Source organism: Danio aesculapii, chromosome 7 (assembly GCF_903798145.1).
Source record: "Danio aesculapii chromosome 7, fDanAes4.1, whole genome shotgun sequence".
Classification (NCBI taxonomy): domain Eukaryota; kingdom Metazoa; phylum Chordata; class Actinopteri; order Cypriniformes; family Danionidae; genus Danio; species Danio aesculapii.
In genome coordinates this window covers 32,585,734-32,610,443 of record NC_079441.1, presented here as the reverse complement: position 1 = coordinate 32,610,443, position 24,710 = coordinate 32,585,734, and the positions used below count along the sequence as shown (strand labels likewise).

General features: G+C 35.8%; 1 protein-coding gene across 1 annotated transcript in view; it reads left to right on the top strand.

Moving 5' to 3' along the window:
- Positions 1-24,710, top strand: part of pias1a (protein inhibitor of activated STAT, 1a) — a 60,252-nt gene that overhangs the window by 4,536 nt on the left and 31,006 nt on the right. Inside the window, exon 2 of the mRNA XM_056461675.1 lies at positions 15,280-15,718. Within this exon, the coding sequence (XP_056317650.1) occupies positions 15,280-15,718 (439 nt within the window). The remainder of the gene's footprint in view (positions 1-15,279; positions 15,719-24,710) is intronic.

The following is a 24,710-nucleotide window of genomic DNA, read 5'->3' as shown; positions in this document are numbered from 1 at the left end:
TGTATTTCAGCAGAAACATATTTGACCGTACATGTCTGCCTCATTTCATTATTTTATCCATTTGTTGAGATCCATTTTAAGCTCATACTGATGTACTCATTCCCGCTCTCAGGCTGTAGCCAGATATCTCTGGCCACACAAATAGCCTCCATCAAGATAGAGGTGATTAAGGTGGGGATTGTGGTTATGTGTGTGTGTGTGTGTTATATCTCTCTTCAGCAGATGTTCTCTTACCTGGCTCTAGCTTACCGATTTCCTGGGGGTGTAGCTCGCACTGCATGTTCTCCCACACAATGCAGCGCATAACCAAATACCGGAATAGAGGATTTTTTTACCAATAAAAAAAGTAATGTGGAATCTTCCTACTGATCTGGGGTCATTTGCTTCTTTTCTGGCTTTTCAAATGTGTCATCTAGTTAGCTCAGCAGCACTCATGTTCTGTTTAAACAGGGTCTGTTGTCTTTATGTATTAAAGTCTCCCTGTCTCATCTCAGCATACTTCACACTATATCACAGCATTATAGATGAGCGAGGTTTAAAGACACCGCGCTCCACATGGTCAACAAATTAGATTTTAGGTTTTTAAAGCTGCCATGAGACAGCAATGCACGTCTAGGCTAACTGAAGAAAAAGAAAACTCATAGTCTTGCTGTCTCTGTGATTTGTTTGGATTTGAGAATGTTATTAGCACTGTTTTGTAAATGCGTGTTAGAGATCTTATCGGGACTGATTCATCCCAATATATAGTATTCCTTTTTTTTTTGGGTCCTGTAGTCATTATTTAGTGGTCATAATATTTATCCTAAAGTTAGAACTCAATTAATAGGTCAAAACATTTTCTCTGGGGACATATGCCAGACTTTAATCATTTAGTCCAATTAAGCAAATATTAAACTAATGTGATTTAAATATTATATTATTTTTTCAGCTTTGCAGTATTTGTCACACCATTATAGTGCCATTGAGTGAAAATCTGAGTATAAGACATAGCTGAATAAGGTAATGACATGCCTAAGCCTCAAACACGGTTGTTTCCTCGTTCTCATATAAATGCAGTGAAAGTAAAATCCTAGTGAAAAACAGGCCAATCCGTACAAAACACAGACTCTGACGTTACTTACAGAATTATTAATTTGCGAGCCAGAGCAGCGTTTGATTGTCATCATCGTTTCCTAAAAAGATTGCTAGATTTAATAGCAATATTATTATTATTATAATATAAATTATAATATTAAATAGATATTATTATTATATTAGGCATGGGCTGGAATAAGTTTCTGACTGTATGATAACCTTGGATAAAAATTTGCTAAATATTTTGATTACTGCTCTAAAATAAGTTCTTTTTAAACAACTGAGTAAAAAAAATATTTTCCCCCAATGAACAAAATACAATTTATTTGAGGAAACATTAATACTATTTTGGAACAGTAAACATGTACGCTAAATAATAAAAATAATTAAAATTCGAATACACAGATTTCTTTACAATACATTTTAAAAAACACAAAAAAGCCCCTTACAAATACCTTAGGAACGGTATAAAAAAATTTTTTAGCGGTTTTAAAACCTTGATTTTTTTTTTTTTTTCATGCCTTGTCATCAGAGATGTATAAAGTACTAAAGACCCAGACTTGAGTAAAAGTACAAGTGCTCTATCAAAAATTGACTTAAGTAGAAGTTGAAGTGCTCTTTAAGCACCATACTTATGTGGAAGTACTAAAGTATTTAGCATTTTTTGTACTTAAGTATTGCAAGTAGTTTATTTTAAAAATTACTACTCAAATACTGAAAGTAAAAGTACAAGTATTGTGGTATGTAATTATTAAAGAAATCAGTAAAAAGACATCATATTGTTTTGTTTATTTTAAATATCTTTTTTGGGGCACGCGATTAATCAGAACAAAAAGAAACATGGTTTATGATTTATATATATATATATATATATATATATATATATATATAAATGAACCGCGGGTAGCTAACGTTAACTTATCTAGTGCTTACAAATAGCTCAAACTGCTGTGTCTTGTGTATATTATTATATTATTATATATATTATGTATGTTATTATATTATTTTGGATCATTATTTTATATGATTATTTTTTCAATTTCATTCTATATGAATTGTCTTTCACTCCGATAAATGCAAACATGGACTCTAAATGGGCCATGGGTGGTCTTCTTCCTCATCACCACGAACAGTTGAAAGTGAAGGAGTTGAAGGTGGAATTTCTTGGTTTTCCAATGTCGAAAACAAACTAAAGTGCTCTCAATGCATCCAGGCAGCGCTGTCTTCTTTGATCGTCTAAAAGATGACGAGCCAGCTTATTCAAACCTTTGACAGAGCCATCTGCTGCTCTGGCATTGATAATGTGGGTTTGGAATGATTCGTAACATTTTTATAATTGTAACGAGTAACTATGCAGCACATAAAAAATCTATCGGAGTAAAAGTATTAAACTCATCGAAAATATGTACTGAAGTAAAAGTGGAAGTGGGAGAAAAAACAATACTCCAGTAGAGTACAGATACAGCCTTTTAGTACTTAAGTACAGTAGTGAAGTAGTTCTACTTCGTTACTATACATCTCTGCTTGTCATAAAACATCTATTTACACTGAGATTGGTTTTAATTATTGCCTGTGTTTTCATACATGTTAAACATCTTTGTCGGTCGATTTTTTTTTTTTTTTTTTTTTTTTTTTTTTTTTTTTTTTTTTTTTTTTTTTAAATCTTTTTTTTTTTTGGGGTATAATTGTAATTTAGCCTATATTTTATTAATAACTCAGGAGGAGTTAGGTACAGATAGCTCACACGTTCCTAACAGCACGTCATGATTTTGCCAAGCATGATGCGATCCTGGATTAACATCTATGTTTATCCTGGAACATCATTTTTGTTGCAAAATAGTTTGATAAAAATCATTTATAAGTGCAGAAACTTAAACATAAGCCTAAACCTAACATAAACGGTAAACATATCCCTTACTTCTGATTGGCTGATTGGAATGTTGTTCCAGGATAAACACAGATGCTAATCCACAAACAGGCCCTACTTGGTGAAATCAGGTTGGTGTTCCTAACATGAACCTCTACTCCACTTCAGTACGCATCTACTCAATTTTTTTCAAATATATTTTGAAGTATGATTATTTTGTACATGCATATTTCAGAGTACATCACACTCTGAGTATAAGAAAGCAGAGACATGAGATGCAGGAGCCTGATACATATAGAGTGCTTATACATATAGAGCGTTTTTTGCACTTAACTAAGCCACATACCTTCTGTGTTGATATCAGAGAACAATTTATACAATGCATTCTATTATGTATTATTTATATCTATTATTTAACCTCTCTCAACTAGTAATCAGATGGTCTGAAAAATTACTGGCATTTCTGAAAATTTGGTCAACCCACCTGAGGGTATTAAACAGTTCAAGCAGAGCCATGATCCAATTGTTCCCTTACTATCTATTCACGCAAATAGAAATTAAGCCATTGCATCTTTAGTCTTCTTTAATGCAGCAAGAATGAAAAGGAAAGAGGGAGATCTTTCATTTTTGTAGCTATCAAGCCATCTTGCCATACATTAGCAAACTGGTGCTTATTTGTTTTATATTTGCATAATGGATAAACCCTATTGTCAGTGTCTTCAGGTCTTCTGCACATTCATATATACGTATACGTTTTGTTCTCATTTCAGCATGAAGAATTGCATAAAAAAGAAAGTGAATTTCTCTTGGAAAGCTTGTTTGTTATTCTGAAATACCCAGTTTCGGGTTCAGGATCCCAAATGTTTTTATGTTGTCTACATTCAAGTCGCGGCTCAACCATGTAGAATATTTAATCACATGATTTTTCTCCAACAGCGAGAACTTATTTATCGGAAACATTGACAAAATCACTCAATGTTTTGCCTTTAAATCCCATCTTAAACAACATCTGATCTAAAGCCTTCATTTTTAAATACAGCGGCCACATCTTAAAAATCCAACGAACAACTAGTGTTGTCACGATACTGGAATTTAGTACTGATCGATAGTGAAATTTTAAAAACGTCCATTTCTCACTGACATTTGAGTGCTACTGAGCGTGGCTGATTTGCCGTTGTGTTCACATGCTCAACAGAAATGACTGTGATTGGCCGTGAAGATCATCAGTTCACCGAACTCGCCACTGTTAACTGAGTGTAACCACTGATACAGGGACGCTGGAGCATTTTAAAGCTGCAATTCATTAGTGGATTGCTCGTATGTCAGCTTATAGACAAACCAACTGATCGACGTGACTTTGAAACACTGTCCTTGTATCTGTGGTTACACTCAGTAAACAGCGGTGAGCTCGGGGAACTGATGACCTTCACGGCCAATCACAGTCATGTCTGTTGAGCACAAGAACACAACGGCAAATCAGCACTGTTTAGGAACGTGCTTAGTAGTGCTCAAATGTTAGAGGAAAAAGGACATTTTTTTTTATTTCAGTACCATGACAACCCTATGAGCAACTAATAGATAGATCCAAGACCTCTGCAATCTTTAGTTGGATTTACGTCATAGCTCTGAAGAAAGGGTCTGTTGTTACTGTGTATGGTCTTGCTAATCACATAAATATATCTTATCTTTTAGTGCATATTTTTTGACCCTCAAATGTAATCAGTGGTTTTGGCAATATATAATTGTTTGGAAATGTGTGATAAACATAACTGAATATGTATCTCTGAATAAACATGGGAACAAAGATGTTCTTTCTCATCCAGGAGATAGAGCTCAAGTGTGCTTCGGTCTCTGGTTTACTTATGTTTTGTATTCATATAATTATATGAGGTCTGGGCTGAATTTTTCTGTGAATGTCCTAGAAATCATTAGTAATCTGACTGTTTCAGATTAAGAGGGAAGACACCTTAGCACCTGAATGTTCTAGACTCTTTATAGGGAGAAATGTTTGTGTGTTTGGGATTGTGGAAGTTGACTCTGAAGTGAAGGCATTACACACTGACTGAAGCACAAAATGTTTATTTATTCATTTATTTCGGGTGCATTAGTGATCAGTTCCTTTGCACCTGCTTCATCAACACATGTGCGTAAGAATGCCAGGTGGGCTTAGAAAGCTGTCATATCCAAGTTTTTTCGGGTTTGTGTGTTTCTGAGCTTGTAAGCAGTAAGTGATTAATGGAAAGCCTTTACTCTGGCAAATGTTCAAGGCCACCTACTCTACCCTCCTGTTAAAAACAAATGATCTGAAAGAGTTCGAAACCAAACTTAATTAACTCACGGATTTAATGATCATGATTGTTTGGCAATTGGGAAATAGCAATCTAATATAACAATATCTGCTTGACCCACTGACAGCAACTTAAACCTTCATGACTCTGACTCTAAACTCCACAGATCCTTTAACTATTAAATACATCACACTCTGTGGTGTGCTTATTAAAAATACAGTTCAACATATGACACATTAAATATGTAAGTTCTAAAGAACTCTATAAAATACTTTATTGCAATGCTGCAGTCCCTGCTAGGCCAGCATGATATTGGAAAAATCTGATATTTTGATATTTTATTTTTCTGCGATTAAAAATTGCAATATGAATACAATTTCACAAGATAGTTTGAATAGCTCTATTTGACAGTTTTCTCAGAAGTCTAACGTTATTCAAGTACAGAAATTAAATAACCACAATGCAAAAACTATGTATGGATTTCATACTGTGCTTTGTCTCGTTTCCCTTTTAAGATATTGTTTTGTTTTTGCCTTCTGAAGAAATAATTCAAAAGTAGCAGTTTTTCCTTAAAACATGCTAAATTATATGCCAATGGGGTTTTGTATATATATATATATATACATGTTCATGACATTAACTTCAGTTAACAAAAGAAATTTTACTGTACAGACAGAATTAAGGGTAAAAGTGGCAATAAATATTAACAGAATTTTCAATGTCATTGGACAGATTAATATATACACATAAACATATACACAGTAATGTTTGAAAATATATCGCATGTCCACAATTGTCAAAGATCTGATTTTATACATGAACAAACAGAATCTTAACAACACGATAAAGCCCAATACATTTTACATGCACTTTAAAAGTTTGATTTTGTTGATCCATAATTTGTCCTACTATAATTTTGAGTCTTGAAGGTTAGAATAAAAGAATGCAATTTTAGATTGTATACATACAGTAAACAACAATTCTGATAACGCATTATATGAGATGGATTATAAACAGTTTACTAATTTTGCTAGTTTTTCCCTACTGTCCTTATAATGTCTAATTATTCCAGTTAACTGTATACTTTTTTACAATTTTAAACAGTTGTTGTCAATGAATTATTACAATATCTTGCCTTATTTACCTTTAAATTCAAACTGCACTTGTTAAACATTTTACCTGATGCTAATACTGTTGCTTCAGCTATTATTAAAAAAAGAAAAAAATTAGTTTGAAATCCTGTTCTGAAATAATTTATTAGGCATAATGATTATTAAAATATCAATATCATTTGATGTCACAAGTAAATCCAACAGATCACAGTTTTGCTCTTTCTCTGAAGATGAACATGGAACTTCTAATTTGATAAAATGCTAAAACATTTGACTTTTCCTAATAATAGTGCTGCACAAAACGGCACCTTTTCTACATATTTTGTTTTTTGTGGTCTGAATCAATGTTCAGTCATTAGTCTTTTTCTTGAGTCGCACACACCATCAGTGCTGTGTGTGTGCATTGTGTTTGTAGACAGTCGAGTGGCTCTGCAGGGGACATTTCTATTTACAGCTGTCAGATCTGGAGCATTTAGATCATGCTATAATAGTATGGTTACATTGATGTGTATATATATATGTGCATGTGCGCGCTCACCGCTGGAACTGTGTTGGTGAAACACAAAGCACTGAGGTATGTGAGTGTTGATCTTCCGCCAGTGAGCTGCAGGGCTGGAGAAGATGGGGGAAGGGCAGGCCAGAGAGAGAGAGAGAGATGGAGGAAAAGCTGGCACACTAATTGTGCTCTGGCCTCTTAGCCAGAGAGAAAAAGATTGCATGCAAGTGAAATTGGGGGTAGGTGTGTTTATGACCCCTCAACTCTTTGTTGGCCCTCAGTCGCAGCAGGAGACAGACAGGCATGTGAAGAGACAGAGGGATTCTGTCTCTCAATCACCTTCATACTCTGAAATTACACTTCAGGAAAGATGATCTTCATCACGGGCCCATGATGTGCACCTGAGCCCCGAAGACAGAGCGCGCACACACCTACACAAGTGCTTAAATTAACAAGCGTTACGCACCTGAGCCTGAAGAATTCTTGTCTTTTTTAGAATTGGAGAAACACACAAACATCTCAAATTTCTGCTGATGTATGTGTTTTTTTTTGTTCTCTTTTCTGTTCTTAATAGGTAAAAAAATCTGCATGACCTTGAAGAATATTTGGCTGGATCACCCGCATCAAGCGATATTAGAACATGTACCTGGCAGAGATTTACCCTGAACAGCAGGAGCCAGAATCCACACACACACACACACACAAACACACATTTGCTTTTACTGAAGCACTTTTTTTGTAGAAGAAATGTGAGAGGATATTTTCTTTGTTGCCCCAAGACAAATGCACCAGCCTATGAATTTCCATTGGATAAGTAAATAATTTACTTGTTTTTTTCTGTTGTGCTGAGCATTCATAACCTTTGTGCTGTTTGTGTTGGATGTGCTTATTAATACGCTGGCTTCCCCTAATCAGGTGCACCTGTTTAATAAGCACTTCAATAGATGGTCAGATTCCAGCTGTGTTCTGGTTCAGTTTTCCCTACACTGGGCGCTTACTTACAAAACGTCCATTTACCGAAGCTAAATCCAATAAAGATGAAACAACTGGATACATTTATACGACAGATTTCGAATGTACCACTGAGGTGTTTTTTTTTTTATTAGAGTATTAAATTATATCTTGCTTTTACTATGATTAAATTGCACCATGGCAATGCAGAGTTCTGTGAAATCTTCTAATGCGATGCATATTTTTGCATTAATTATTTCTGGACTGTGGTGATTGCAAAATATTCAAATGAAGAAAATATGGCGTCTGAATATAGATTCTCTCCATTTCAAACCAATGCTGACAATCTTTCTAAAAAACATGAAGCATGTTCTAGATCTTATTTTGAGCAATTTCTATGTGCAGTTATGTTTCAGTTTTTTAAAAAGGTTCGACTTCATGAAGTATCATCAAAAGGTCAGTGCTGGACTTTCTGGTAAAATTGCAGCTTTGTTGGTTATGTGTTGGATTCTCCAAACATTTAGACAGCAGAAAACAGCCGTATCACAGTCTAACCATTTCTGTAGTAAATATACAGCTGACTGGGCGAGTTCTCTATGGGGATAGGCGGAAGTAACGATACACTGCGTGGAGTGAAACCGGACACCGCATGACGTCATGTCAAAAGGGTCTATTGGTCATCATTGGTCATTTATTAGAGAGAGGTTTTCTATTTTCAGTTTTGTAAACAATTCAGTCCATTAGAATAAAAGCGAAAGTGGTGGAAGTAAACAAAGGATTCAAGACAGCAAAGACAGAAACCCGTTCTAATTTTATGTTACCTTACTTGAGCATTTTAATACACAAATACATTCCATGAGCTGTCTGCAATGGAGAAAGTGATAAGCATTATTTATTTTCAAAAGTCAATATGAAACCGTTTTACAGTTTGTACATGTTGCAGGATTCCTTTCTGAATGGCAAATATAGACTTTTGATACTGGCTGATAAAGATATTTTGTAGTTATTTTGTATAAAGCAGAATTCTATACTAGCGCTGCTCAATGTATATCTATCACAGTGTCAACATTGGCAATATCAGATCACAGGATATGCAATGTTGAGTCTGCATTATAATTTCTCATTTGTTTGTGTATGAGGATTTTAAAAACATTTGGCAAATGTACATTAGTAATGATTAATTTTTATTTTTCAATTAACTGAATACTGTTAGACTAACACTGTTTATTATATCAATTGTATGTGTTGTATTTGTTGTATTTATCTTTGCTTTAATTTTGTTATCTAGATTTTACGCAGAAATACATACCTATAGAATCATTCCAATCAATCTAAAATGATAAGATCTATCCAAATAGAGATATTCAAGTCATGGGGTGAAATTGTATTCATATCGCAATATGTATCTCAGGATAACAAAATATCTCAATGTTAGACTTCTTCTTTTTTTTTTTTTTTTTAGCCCTAGTCTATACCTTCTTGTTGGCTGTTTTATTTGTGTTGTATAAGAGCCAGTTGTATTGTATCAGAAGTTGCAGATGCACACGATCATCACTAGATTTATGTTGTCAGTCAGGGCTCTTAAACCCACCCATTTAAACTCATTCATTAGCATTCACATCTGCATTCACATCAAATAATTTAAAGGACGTAGTCAAAAAAAATTTTGTTTCAGTAAATAATGTGACGCTTAGATGTATGTCACTATGTAAACAAAAAGATTTGTTGCTAGTTTTGTTTCATTATGGCTTATAGTTATGTATATAGTATATATAGATTGCAAAGAAAATGTCAGTTCTGTTGTTAGAAGAAAATAAGACTTACATTTTTTTCAATTGTAATGAGAAACTATTTAATTACAACATGCTTCATGTTTATTTTTGTGTGTTTCACAGAAAAAGGTTATAATAGATGATAGTAAACCATGCTGACATTTTGTTTTCTTTTTTTGGATGAACTATTCCTACTCTTCCCTGTGTGGGGATTGGAATGAACTGCCTGAATATGGTTAAAAACTGTAAACTTGCTTTGCAGTCTTGAACGTTTCTACCTTTTACTAGTGCCTGTATAAATGAAGCTGACTTTTACTCTGCAGAACTACACTTATAGAGTACACTTTTATATCTGGCTTTCTCCTCTCTGCAGTGTTTAAGGTGATGTTGTTGAAGCACTTTCGAACTCGTATGAAACCGTTTTGTGCAATGAAACCTCAGCAGGGTGACCGTATCTGAAGTTGACATTGGTGAAACTAAGACACTTTTTTTCCCAGCATCTGGGTTTTTTTATGTATGTGTGTGACACAGTGCCGTAGTAGTTGATGTTAAATGGCTGGGAGATAATGCATAAGACCCTCAGTGGACTGTGATGAGAGAGAGAGAGAGTGGGGTTTGTGTGTACGAGACCGAGAGTGTTATAGGCAAATGACTTTGGTGGGAAAAGTCAGAGACGTAACATTCCTCTAAACAAAAAATGTAAGTAATGCAGGTGTGTAAGTTCCAATATGCAATGATATAAGTTCATTTGTTTTAGATTTATCTCAAAGTATCAAACTGGTTATATATATATATATTATAGGTGGGCATAGATGAATATTTTTTATCTAGATTAATCTAAATTAAAATGGCTCATTTGAATAGCTCACCTAGCCAGGTGGCGCATTAGACCAGGGGCTCATCTCCTGCTTCCAAAATGCATCAGAAACTGCTTGAGAAAGTGTTTTACTATGATAATTGGTGAGATGTACTTGTGTTTACTAACTGTTTATTCAGTTAAACATGAATTTTGAACTGTAGGCCTACATAAACTCAAAACAGCAATTTTTTTGATTACCTTAATCCGACTAAAGTCATAACTAAACTAAACAGAAATGGAATTAAGACATGTGGAGTATTCATATATTAGTGGCATTATTGAAGTAAACACCGCAATCAAAATATTACCCTCATATAGGACTTTTCGTCATATTTTCCCAAAAGATCCACACACACGGCTACAACACAATTAACATTTAAGCATTGTTGAGCGCGTTCTTAAACACTGCTGAATCTGATATTCCATTGTGTTCACATACTCAACAGAAACGAATGTTTGGTCATGAAGGTCATCAATTCACCGATATTCACAGCTGTTTACTGAGTGCGACCACAGAGGCAGGGACACTGGAGTGTTTTAAAGCCACAAAGATCAGTCGATTCATCAGCAGATTATTTGTATCTCAGCTCATATACAGACCAGCTGATCTTTGCGGCTTTAAAATGCTCCAGCGTCCCAGTATCTGTGTTTACACTTCGTAAAGAGCACTGAAGCATGGTGAATTGATGAGCATCATAGCCAATCACACACATTTCTGTTTAACGTGAACACAATGGCAAATCAGCAGTGTTTAAGAATGTGCTCAACAATGCTTAAATGTTAGCAGGAAATGGAATTTCAGTAAGGATAGGTACCGAAATTCAGTATCGTGACAACACTACTACTGACCAACGCCAAGTTATACTCAAGCACTGGTCATGTGTTTAATTACATTTAATATTAGCCCTTTTAAATAAGAGGTTAACATTAAAAGTAATTAAATACATCACCAGTGCTTGAGCATCACCTGGGGTCGGTTAGTAGCTGTGACTGCCTGCCTGATTTTTGTCAAAAGGTGGAGGTGGAACAAAATTTGATAAATTACTTCATTATTCTCTATGCAGAAAAAAATACAATGTGATAAATGCTTCAGCAATTAATTGCAACAAAACAATTTGATACCATTATAAGCCTACAAGGCACGAAAGCAGCAGAGCTTTTATTATGCCAGTCGACTGCTTCCAATTCTTCTGGTCATGATTACATGAGCAATGTTTTTTTTTTCATACTAAATGTCTAATAAAACACCCAATATATTAAAGCATTTTTGGTATTTCCATTTTCTACAAAACCAAATTGGTAATTGAGGGCGTATGACATCACTAGCATGATGAGACAGGACACTAGTAAAAATGACTTGATTTAGACACTCTGAGACATTTAACATAATGTGTAAGCAGTAAGTACATAAATCAGCAAAATATATAACACTTCTAGTGTTTTTTAGGATATTTTAATGAAAAAATCTCTGCGTGTTGGGAACACCGTCTCACAGTGAGATATGACTGGCTCAAACTCTTATTGCAGTCATTTTGTGATTGGCTAAAACTCTTGACAGAGCACAGACTTCTTACATGATGCAGAGGTTTGTTGTCAGAGCGTTATTTTGTTCACACATAGCATCTATATAGAGCTCATTTGACAATTTAGCTCAGCTTCCCACATGACCAGCAGATCAGACATTGTTTTAAAATGTGGTTCATTGTACAGAAAAGCCTATAGGTGTCCCATTTATCTGATTATGTATCTCACACCATTTTATATGTATTTACTGGTAAGTTAATTCAACCTAACTGCTTTAATAATGTACCAATTTCTGTTTTCCATAATTTCTCCAATGCGCTCATTAGCACATTATTTGACTGCTAAAAGATCTCACTGTTTCGACACCCCGATCATGTGAAAAAATGAAGTGTGAAGCAGAGAGACAGCACTGACAGACGTGCAGACTTACATGTGAAGCATTTGACTAATGCAGTATGCATGCTCGTGGTCAGGAGCTTTCTCTGTCTCTCCATTTCTCTCTCTTCCTCTCTCTCTCTCTCTCTCTCTCTCTCATTTCATATGAACTGTTCAGACTCATAAGTTCAATCATGAATTCTTATTTTGTCTCTCTCTCTCGCTTCAGTCCCATGTGAGTCTCCTGTTCTGTCAGTGTGTTTGTTATGTGAGATGTTACTGTATGCTCTGCTGTATTTCACCTGCCTTTTTCTGCCACTTTTTTTTTCTTCCCAGTGTATTACTCGACCTTAAAGATGTGTGCGTCTGCTTTACTGTCTGATTTCTTTATTCCTTCAACAGCTCAGTTATCGATTTGTTTCCAAAACACTTGTTTGAACATGATGGATCAGTCAGTAAAATAATGACTGTTTGGAATGTTGTGATTTGGGTTTGTTTTATCTGGGAAATTAAACTCATTCTTGTAAGCTGCAGCCACGGTACCTTTGTCGGCAGACTGTGCTTTCAAACAGCATTATGCCTGCTGAGTATTTTTACTGGAGCGGTCTATGTGTGCGCATGTGTATGTGTGTTCAGTTTCATTTGTTTTGGAAGCTGAGCAGCTCATGTCTCTGCCCTTCCCCCATCTCTCTCTCTCTCTCTCTCTCTCTCTCTCTCTCTCTCATATGCCCACTGTCATTCTGTTTTTTTTTCTCCTCCTGAACCAACCTCTTCTCTGCTCTCCTCTCCACATTTTAAAGTAGAAATGCATCATGTGTTTTATTTAGGAATGTCTGGCAGGCTCTTAGTTGTAAGAGCATCTGTCTGTGTGAAGCGCATGGATTGAGTTGTTAATCAGTGCATTGTTAGCTTTTATTGTCTGACTAATTCTAAACTAATATCGTGTCTAAATGAGAAGCTAATATATATTTGCACAGGATTGAATGCTGACAGACGTTACTTGCGAGTAGTGCAGGTTCCAAACACAAATGATTAAAAGACTAGATTTGCCCAGAATTATAATTCTGTCATCATTTAGCATTATAAATATATAATGTCCTTCTGCTGAACATGAGAAGATATTTTGAATTAATAGACTTTTAATAAGCCACTAGGGTAAACATGCCATTGACCTTGATGGTTTGGTTGCTCAGGCACTTTTATATGACATTTTTACTAAATACACTCACTGGCCACTTTATTACGTACATCTGTCCAACTGTTTGTTAACGCAAATTTCTAATCACCCGATCACATGACAGCAACTCGATGCATTTAGGCATATAGACATGGTCAAGACAATCTGCTGCAGTTCAAACCGAGCATCAGAATGGGGAAGAAAGGTGATTGAAGTCACTTTGAATGTGGCATGGTTGTTGGTGCCAGACGGGCTGGTCTGAGTAATTTAGAAACTGCTGATCTACTGGGATTTTCACGCATTTCTGGGGTTTACAGGGAATGATCCGAAAAAGAGAAAATATCCAGTGAGCGGCAGTTCTGTGGGTGCAAATGCCTTGATGATGCCAGAGGTCAGAGGAGAATGGCCAGACTGGTTCGAACAGATAGAAAAGCAACAGAAATTCAAATAACCACTCGTTACAACTGAGGTATGCTGAAGAGCATCTCTGAACACATGTCGAACCTTGAGGCAGATAGGCTACAGCAGCAGAAGACCACACCAGGTGCCACTCCTGTCAGCTAAGAACAGGAAACTGAGCCTACAATTGGCACAGGCACACCAACATTGGACAATAGAGGATTGGAAAAATGTTGCCTGGTCTGATGGGTCTTGATTTCTGCTGTGACATTCAGATGGTAAGGTCAGAATTTGGCATCAACAACATGAAAGCATGGATCCATTCTGCCTTGTATCAACAGTTCAGGCTGATGCTGGTGGTGTAATGGTGTGGGGGAGATCTTGGCAGACTTTGGGCTCATTACCAATTGAGCATCGTGCCACAGCCTACCTTAGTATTGTTGCTGACCATGTCCATCCCTTTATGACCAGAGTGTACACATCTTCTGATGGCTACTTCCAGCAGGATAACATGCCACATGTTCAAGACTGGTTTCTTGAACCTGACATTGAGTTCACTGTACTCAAATGACCTCCACAGTCACCAGATCTCAATCCAATAGAGCAACTTTGGGATGTGGTGGAACGGGAAATTCGCATCATGGATGTGCAGCTGACAAATCTGCAGCAACTGCATGACGCTATCATCTCAATATGGACCAAAATCTCTGAGGAATATTTCCAGTACCTTGTTGAATCTATGCCACGAAGGATTAAGGCAGATCTGAAGGCAATAGGGGGTCCAACCCGGTACTAGTAAGGTGTACCTAATAACGTGGCTGGTGAGTGTATATATTAGGTGAGGGTCATAAGTGTGCTTAAATAATATCAGAACATTCTTTTTTAATTGCACCTTCACTTAAATTTCATAAGAAAACACACGTCAGTCAATCTAGACCCCCTGTGTTCATTTGTCATTCTGTAGAAGAATGGTTTATTATTCAGAATGTTAGCATGTACATTGTCCGTCTTTAGACTGCATTGTTTGCCCTCTACTGTTTGTTTTCTCCGTCTCATTTTCGAGCCTGTGGAATGTGACACTTCCGTTGTGTTTGTGTGTGTTTGGGGCTGCTCCTGCATATTTCATAGCTTAGACCATTACTGAACTATCCTAGCCTGAGGGAAAGCGTGCATGTGAGAGATGTGGGTTTCTGCGCGTGTGTGTGCCTTCAGATGTGTGTAAATCAGTGCCTGAGCAGCGAGCTTGCCCAGCGTTTGCCCAGTAAACAGTTTGGCCTATGCAAATCATGGGTATTTGGCGCTGGAAGTGTGATTTTTGTCATCACATTGGCTCAGAATTTGCGTGTTCATTTCTACTGCTCTCTTTCTTTCCTTCTCCTGTGTAGCAAATGGTGATGAGCCTGCGGGTGTCAGAGCTGCAGGTTCTCCTGGGCTATGCGGGCCGAAACAAACATGGAAGAAAGCACGAGCTCCTGACTAAAGCCTTACATCTTCTTAAAGCCGGCTGCAGCCCCGCCGTCCAGATGAAGATCAAGGAGCTCTACAGACGACGCTTTCCCACCAAGCTGGTGTCTCCAGCAGAACTAGCCCTACCTGGAGTTCACCCTGCTGCTGCATCTTTGCCTCCCGGCCTCACACAGCTGGGGTTTGATGGTCACGGTGCACCTCCGTCTCCTCTGCTGCCCATATCCCTACTCGGGCCCAAACATGAGCTGGGCCTGCCCCATCTACCCAGCAACATGCACCCTGTTCATCCTGATGTCAAACTGCAGCGGCTACCCTTCTACGACCTTCTGGACGAGCTTATTAAACCTACCAGTCTAGGTGAGTGTATCTGTACTCTCAAAAATCCCATTTTACTCAAGCACATAATAGGGCAGCACAATGCATCGTTTCAGCATCGTTATCGCACTGTGAGCATCCACGATAGTCACATCTGCAATTTTAAGTTGGAATTGTAGTTGACCAGATGCCACAGAGATTTGTGGAGTAATTAACCATTATACGCTTCTTTCACGCGGCTGACATTTTAAAGAACCAAAGCGAGGCTGTGGTGGGAAGAAACCCGGAAGTATAGGACCAGCACTGTAAACATTGCAGAAACATGCTGTGGACTACAAACCTCCAGCTGTTGCCGAGAATTCAAAATGCAGAAATGGTGTAAACATCACTTTAATATCATTCAGAAAGTTTAATTTAAACAATTAAAAGCAATTTAGTATGAAAACAACATCACAATCTCTTTAAGAGTAATATGCTCAAGTGTCCGCCTAGGCTTCAGTTCATGGCACTAGTTAAACACCGTGGGGTCGCTTCTCTGCTTTAGCCTATGTAACCCGGTGAGTGATAAAACACTGCAGTCCTCTGTAGCACACCCTTGTGTTGTCTGTAATAGTGTTGTCCCGGTACTGAAGTTTTAACAACGTCCATTTCCCGCTAACATTCAAACGCTGCTGAGCGCTTTCATAAACAGCACTGATTTACCATAGTATTCACCAGTGCTCATCAGTTTACCGCTCTTCACCCAGTGCAAACACAGATACACGGACACTGGAGCACGAAGCAGCCGTGAAGATCAGTCAAGTTACCAAGTAGAACGCTCGTCTGTGTTTGTGCTCGGTAAACAGCGGAGGGTGAACTGATGATCTTCTCGGCCAATCACAATCATTTCTGTTGAGCACGTGAACACAATGGCAAATCAGCGCTGTTTTAAGAAAGCCATCAACAGTGCCTTTAATGTTAGCGGGAAATTTATGGTTTTTGTTTTAGTTCAGTATCGTGACAGGTTTAATATAGTGAAAGAATCAGTTCATTAACTTGAGTTTAATAAATGGCATCTAAAACGAGTGTTTGGTAAAGAAAACGTTAGCTAACTAGTGCCATTTCCCCTAACTTAGCTGAAAATGAGCTTTGATATACTTTTTTTTTTCACCATTAATTCAGAACGGACCTTCGGGTAATTCGGAAGGTGGTGAAATTATAAATTTGTGTCACTTTCTCTTCGCTGATAAGATATACTGCCAGGTACACAACATTCCTATGTAACTCCCAACGATACTTCCGGGTTTCTTCCCACCGCAGCCTCGACTTTGCTTTTAAAAATGGCCACGTGAAATCAGTCTATAGAGTCAAAGCTTATTATCTGCATGTGTTTTAAGTATGCATGTAGGAGTTTAAAGCATTGGGGCACAAGAAATTGTATCATTAGTAACTTTAATAAAGATACATTTTAGAGCTGCACGATATTGGAAAAATGTGACATTGTCATATTTTATTTTTCTGCAATATATATTGCGATTATACTGTATACAATTGATTAAATAGCACTATTTGAAAAGCGTTCATAGTCACACTTCATTTTAAGGTTCACTTCTCGCTATTAGCAATCTATTAACTATGACTTTTGCTTCAATAAGCTCCTAATTTGCTCTTTATTAATGAATATTAAGGTAGTTTAGGTATTGGGTTAGGGATGTAGAATAAGGTCATGCAGAATATGTAGTTTATAAGTACTAAAAAGCAGCCGATATCTCAATAACATGCATGCTAATAAGCAACTAGTTAATAGTGAGAATTGGTCTCTAAAGTGTTACCAAATGTAATAATTTGGTTTGATTGGGATGATTCTGTAGGGAAGTGAATCATGCATAAAATGTAGTAAAGGAATTACAAGCAAAGATAAAAACAGTAAAGTGAAATAAACAGTGCATGTTTCATAAATGTGAAAATTACACTGCAAAGTTTTATTGTATACATAATTCAATACGCCTATTCTTTATTAAACTTCCAATTGGTAAAATGTCTTGTGCCTGAGTACTTTAATCTCTCTCAAGCCTTAAAAACACGCAAATTTCACTCTATTCTGGTTAAACTCTGCAAGAACTCCTTGAATATCGTGTTCTGAGCTGTGACTTTTGCTCAAATGTAATCAACTCAACATTGCATATCTATGCGATGTGACTATTGCGGATGCACACATTGCGATATCGATGCTGATATACGATATATTGTGCAGCCCTAAAATATTTTATTGGGTTATTTGGTGGTGTGTGAAATTCCGTTATTGTATAGAATGGCTAGGAAATGTATAGAATGCCTGATGGTTTTAGGCAAAGTATGAAATATCAGTTTTTGAGATTTTGCATATTTTTGCTAGGCATTCTGTACAATTCCTAGGCATTATATAGAATGACAAGTATCATTTAGGCAAATTGTCAGAAGAGCAATTTTTGGTAACTTGTTTCGGTTAAATAACACATTGGCTCTTAAAAACACATTGTTAAAAGCAGGATTGGCTCTTACTTGAGACAATTCATCGTAGAGTCATTGCATGTCAACATGATTCCAACATGGCCTACACTCCCTTGCGACATGGTCATACAACTATCCACAGGCAAACATTATGGGAATAGCGTCTGTGAAACCTAAGCCCGACAATATACACTGACATTGTGAGAAGAATTATGGCAATATTGTCTGTTATGTGATAGTGGAACCACGTACCGGCAATACGCTGTGTTGCGATCACGTTCAACACTCATGTGCTTCGATCGCTGTCATCAAACAACGACCCAATGGTGGGGGTAGGCCAGTTGCATACTTTGCTACATGGCAACTCAATGCCTAGGTAATGTATAAAGTAGGAATTATTTCATACCTTGACGTTCGATTTTATGTGAGTGTGTGTGTATATATATATATATATATATATATATATATATATATATATATATATATATATGGATTTCTAGATTTCACACATTGCCAATAACAATTATTCATTCATTCCTTCATTCATTTTCTTTTCGGCTTAGTCCCTTTATTAATTTGGGGTCACCACAGCAGAATGAACCGTCAACTTATCCAGCATATATTTTATATATATATTTCCCCCACAGGTCTAAAACGTGGTATAGGTGAATTGGGTAGGGTAAATTGTCTGTAGTGTATGTTTGTGAATGAGTGTGTATGGATGTTTCACAGTGATGGGTTGCAGCTGGAAGGGAGTCTGCTGTGTAAAATATATGCTGGATAAGTTGACGGTTCATTCTGCTGTGGTGACCCCAAATTAATAAAGGGACTAAGCCGAAAAGAAAATGAATGAATGAATGAATGTTAATGGCAATGTGTGAAATCCAGCATTATATATATATATATATATATATATATATATATATATATATATATATATATATATATATATATATATATATATATATATATATATATATTAAAACATTGCTGAATAAAAATATCAATTTCTCTTAAAAAGTCTTAAGAGATGTCTTGCCTTTGTAGAGTATATAATGTTTATGCAGTATGTAAATTATGCAAAAATACAGGTTTACTTGCAGCATCATGATGTTTCAGGATGTGTTGTTAGGGTGGATTTGTTCTGTAGTAATGACAGAAAAAGAAGAAGTTTTGAGCACATTAAACCTATGAGTCTTGGTGAGTTTTTGAGTCTGAGGATTTTTAGTGGTTTTGGTTTTTATAATGAATGTATCTGTAGGTTTGTGTGTCTGTCGAAGAGATCCTGTTTTTCCCTACATTAGCATTTTAATGATGTTGGCTGGTTGGGCATCAGCATGTTCGTTTGCCTGAGGAGTGTTGTTCAAATAGTCTGCCAATCCCCACAACCAACCCCATGTCTCTCTGTTTTCCTAAATCGTCTCTCTCCTCCTCATTTGCATACAGTGTTGAAATCATGAGAAGACACACCATGGCACCAGACACCATAAAAACACTTGCACAGAATATTCTAGAGCACACACTACAGGGGTCCAAACTTAACTTGTGGAAATTTACTGCTCTTTTTTTTTTTACTGGCCATTTGAGCTGTTTAATAAATGTGATGGTGAAACAATCTCGCATTTGTATGTATGTAAATTATACACAAACACATTTATATATACAGTATATACATACATGCAGCAAGTTCTTTACAAATATACGTCTGTATTGCCACATTTTGATCATTTATAAAATAATTTCTGAATATAATGTAAATAAAAGCAATCTCACTGACCTGAACTTAGTTGTAGTTTTAGTTTTATTTAGTAGTAGTTTTAATTCATACAGTATTTAATTTGCATAAGTTGTGCAACAATACAGTGTTTGCTGTGATAATACATTTAGTCAAATCTAAGCAATATATATATATATATATATATATATATATATATATATATGTATATATATATATATATATATATATATATATAAATATATACTGTACAGGGCTTGACATATATACACAGGGCTTGACATTAACTTTTTTGATCATCAGCCACTGTGGCTAGTATTTTTCCAACATTACTAGCCACTCGCCATTTTCACTAGCCACAATTTTATTGTTGGGAAAATATATTTTATACACATAAATATGACATTGACATGCTAAAATTACTTGATTTAGATTTTGCGTTATCTCCACATGCCTCCTCATTCATTTAACTTTTTGTGAAATATTGCTGTATACTATACTTTTTATTTAACAAAACATATGCACAGTAATCTGTCCTGGCTAAAGGTCTCAGATCACCAGTTAATGGGGAGTCAATCTCCCATTAAAGCAATGTTATTGTAAAAGTTATAATTAAACCATGTTAACGCAAAAGAAAGCAGGTAAAAAACATACCGTATATATATATATATATATATTTTTTTTTTTTCAAGGACATTTGTAACACGTCCTGTGCTTATTTCAAATTAAGTAAATCTTTTTTTATTATAGTAAGGTATACCGTAATAATTTTATTTTGATTATTATCACCCTCTGGCAATATTTATTTTTATTTCACAGGTTATGTTACTGCTACTGCCATATAACGATTTTGTAACTATATGCCCTAAGATCACATTTATGTTTTCAGTGTTTTAGAAAAGGTGCTTGGATCAGCCAACTGAAACATTTGACAGTTTGTTTCACAGTCATATAGGTTTCACATTGCACATGTGAAAGGTGATATGTGGTACAGACAAAACAATCCCAGCAGCATTAGCAAGACAGTATGTCTTTTTACAGGGAGCGATATAGTCTTGCTGTATTATTATAATGTGAAGTGTGAAGTCAGCTATTTTAAGTAGATAAGCAGGCAAGTGAAAAATGTGGTTAGTCATTAAATGCTAACCAAATAGAGCCTACACCGTTAGTCTGGGTAAAACAAATTGAGCTTTATTTAATCATTCATTATATTTCAATAACATCCAATCCCAGCTTTCATTTCAAGTGCTTAAGACTAGTTTAGTTATCTTTTTCTGGTTTTAGGGTGTCCTGAAAGAGATCTGGAAGTAAGTTGTTGTTTTTTTGTGTGAACACTTTTGTAAAATGCTGAGCCTGTTTAGCAGGGCTGTGCTGTTATTTGCTCACTGGTAGTAAAGTGTGTGGTGTCTTGAATATTTTTGAGGTTAATGATAAATGTTGTTTTCTCCAGCAAACTCCTTAAATTCTGAGTTAAATTAGCATCATAACTCAAGATAACAGAATTTATTTACAATAGAATTTATTTGTAACATTATAAATCTGTTTATTCTTGGTGATTGCTGAATGTAATTATTATTTTGTTTCAATCTTACTAACCAGCAACAGATTGCAGGATGTGCGGTTCTCATAAAGTAAATATTTAGGTATAATCTGTCAACCTTTAGTACTATTTCTCATTTACAGCACAAAAAATGTTCTGGTGCTGTAAATATTATTTAAATATCACAAATGGTCATTTCTTTGGTACCTGTCAGTAAAACAAAATCTGAAAGACTTTTCAGCATATCAGGCAATGCAGGTTCATGTCAATAAATACAAACAGAATGTGCATGTTAGGATGGACAAAATATCTGTACCAATTTGAGTATAGATGCTGCTATATGACCAAACGATTAAGCCATGCATGTTCAGAAAGCAATAAAATAGGAAAAGCGGTAACTTTACCCTGTTTAATGTTATTTAGGTTTTTTTGTTTTGTTTTTTGTTCTTGTTCTGATTGTTGAAACTATCAAGTTATGTTGAAAAAATGTGCACGTATACAACAAGGGTCTGCTTAATTTGACACATTATTTAAAATATGTGGCTTAGAAATAACTAATTACAATTAGTTTCTTGATGGGGCAAGTACTTTTTTTTTGCTGGGCCATTAAAAAATCCTTAGTGTTTAGCCCTATGCAATTCTAAAATTTCATTCTATATGGTCTCAAAAAGGTCCTTAAAAAGTCTTAAATTTGACTTGGCGAATTGCAGAAAACATGGCTGCTCACTGACAGAAGTTGTAGTGATTTCATTTCCCAGAAATAATTTTAAATATACAGTTGAAGTCAGAATTATTAGCTGCCCTTTGAACTTTCTTTTTTAATATTTCCCAAATGATGTTTAACAGAGCAAGGTTATTTTCACAGTATGTCTGATAATATTTTTTCTTCTAGAGAAAGTTTTATGTGGTTTATTTCAGCTAGAATAAAAGCAGTTTTAAATTTTTTTAAAAACATTTTAAGGTCAAAATTATTAGCCCCTTTAAGCAATTTTTTTCCCCGATAGTCTACAGAACAAACCATCATTATACAATAACTTGCCTAATTAGCCTAACCTGCCTAGTTAACCTAATTAACCTGGTTAAGCCTTTAACAATTTTAACCCTGTCAATTTAAGCTGTATAGAAGTGTCTTGAAAAATATCCAGTTAAATATTATTTACTGTCATCATGGCAAAGATAAAAAAAATCAGTTATTAGAAATGAGTTATGAAAGCTATTGTGTTTAGAAATGTGTTGAAAAAATCTTCTCTCTGTTAAACAGAAATTGGGGAAAAAATAAACAGGGGGCTAATAATTCTCACTTCAACTCTATGTTGGTTTTAGCATTTTTTTTTATATCATATCACATCAAATATAGTCGACGCAGTGGCGCAATAGGTAGTGCTGTCGCCTCACAGCAAGAAGGTCGCTGGTTCGAGCCTCGGCTGGGTCAGTTGGCGTTTCTGTGTGGAGTTTGCATGTTCTCCCTGCGTTTGCGTGGGTTTCCTCCGGGTGCTCCGGTTTCCCCCACAGTCCAAAGACATGCGGTACAGGTAAATTTGGAAGGCTAAATTATTTGTAGTGTATGAGTGTGAATGAGTGTGTGTGGATGTTTCCCAGTGATGGGTTGCAGCTGGAAGGGCATCCGCTGCACAAAAATGTGCTGGATAAGTTGGCGGTTCATTCCGCTGTGGCGACCCCGGATTAATAAAGGGACTAAGCCGAAAAGAAAATAAATGAATTAATATCAAATATAACAATAATGCTTTACTTGAAGGGGGAGTTCATAAGCCTAAAACTTTTATAACCATAACGTGACATACATAAAGAATTTATGTTTGCTTAAAAATAAACTATTAAGTGTCAGTTCCCGAGTTATGTCATTTTAAATTTAAAGATGATATTTTTGGTTTTGACAACTTGACATAAACAAATACATCACAGTCTTTATCTTGTCATAACAACTTGTCATAAATCTGTCATAAACATGATTGTCATGAGGGCCATTATAATTTTGTCATGAATATTTTTCTAAACACTTTTTCAGTGGAAAAAACTGAATCAATGTAAATAAAGTGGACTGGATTTGCCATTAAAATTTCTCATTAAAAGTGTCAACACACAATAATTTTTTTGAGCATCGTTGCTAATTAATGCGATTTAAATAACAATTTCAGCTTGTACCGCTGTAGTTTAAAAAATATTAATGATGCTGTTCATTCATTTACATCACATTTTCATAACAAACAATGTCATCTTTGCATTTAAAATGTCGTAGCTAAGTAATTGACACTTAATGACAGTTGTTATAGGCATGCATAAATTCTCATTAAGATTACGTGTCATGTCCTGATTATAAAGGTTTCATGACAGTCTTATGAACAACCATTCAAGTAAAGTGTTCCCAATATAACATTATGTAGCATGTTATCACATTTTTCTTCAATATCACAGGACGCTCCAATGTATTTATTAGAGAATTAGTATGTCTTTGTAGACTTATAAAGCTGAACAATGATATGAATGAAACCATGAATTTAGGCCTACACTTCATTTCTCACTTAAGCCGAACTTGCCTTTAACGTTGAACTACATATTAAGTTGCAGTGTTGGCTCACTTGGCCTTCGGCATCTCTTGATAAAAATAATGAGGTAAAAATGGTACAACGAAGACACAGACAATTTGGCAGTCTGCCACCCTTACAAAGAGAACAAGATAGCCAATTAATGAAGCACCTGTGGCAGGAATATTGGGCAGTATTGAGGAGATTGCTTGCAATAAGATCATTGGTTAAAAATATGGAAAAAAAATAGTGTCCTGAAAGCATTTTGGTCTTGTTGTCATCACCAATAAAGTCTGTTGCATCTGGCAACTTGAGTAAAGTCTTTGCAAAAAATGAGACTTTTAGCATCAGCCGTCACAACTAAATCAAGACTAATGAATCAATGGGAAGTTTCATTGAAAGAGAAGCGTTTAGATCCATGTCAAAGCATGTTTTCCAGCATTATTTGCCCTTTTATTTAATCTTGCCTGTGTGATTTTCCTTGTGCTTTGACAACATATTTATCTCTGAATGCTCTAACAGCATATCATTGCCCCCTGCCTCTTACACCACAGGAAGCGAGTATTTATTTATTTTCCATAATCTCATTATCATCATTGTCATCATTATTCTGCTCTCATCGGAGTGATCCATGCACTATGCATACATTAGTCATCATCTCAATCACCCTCTGGCATGCTGGCATATAGGAGCATTTAAAGAACTTGGAGCCTCTTTCGGTTTATTTACGTCATGCAAAGGAAGTCA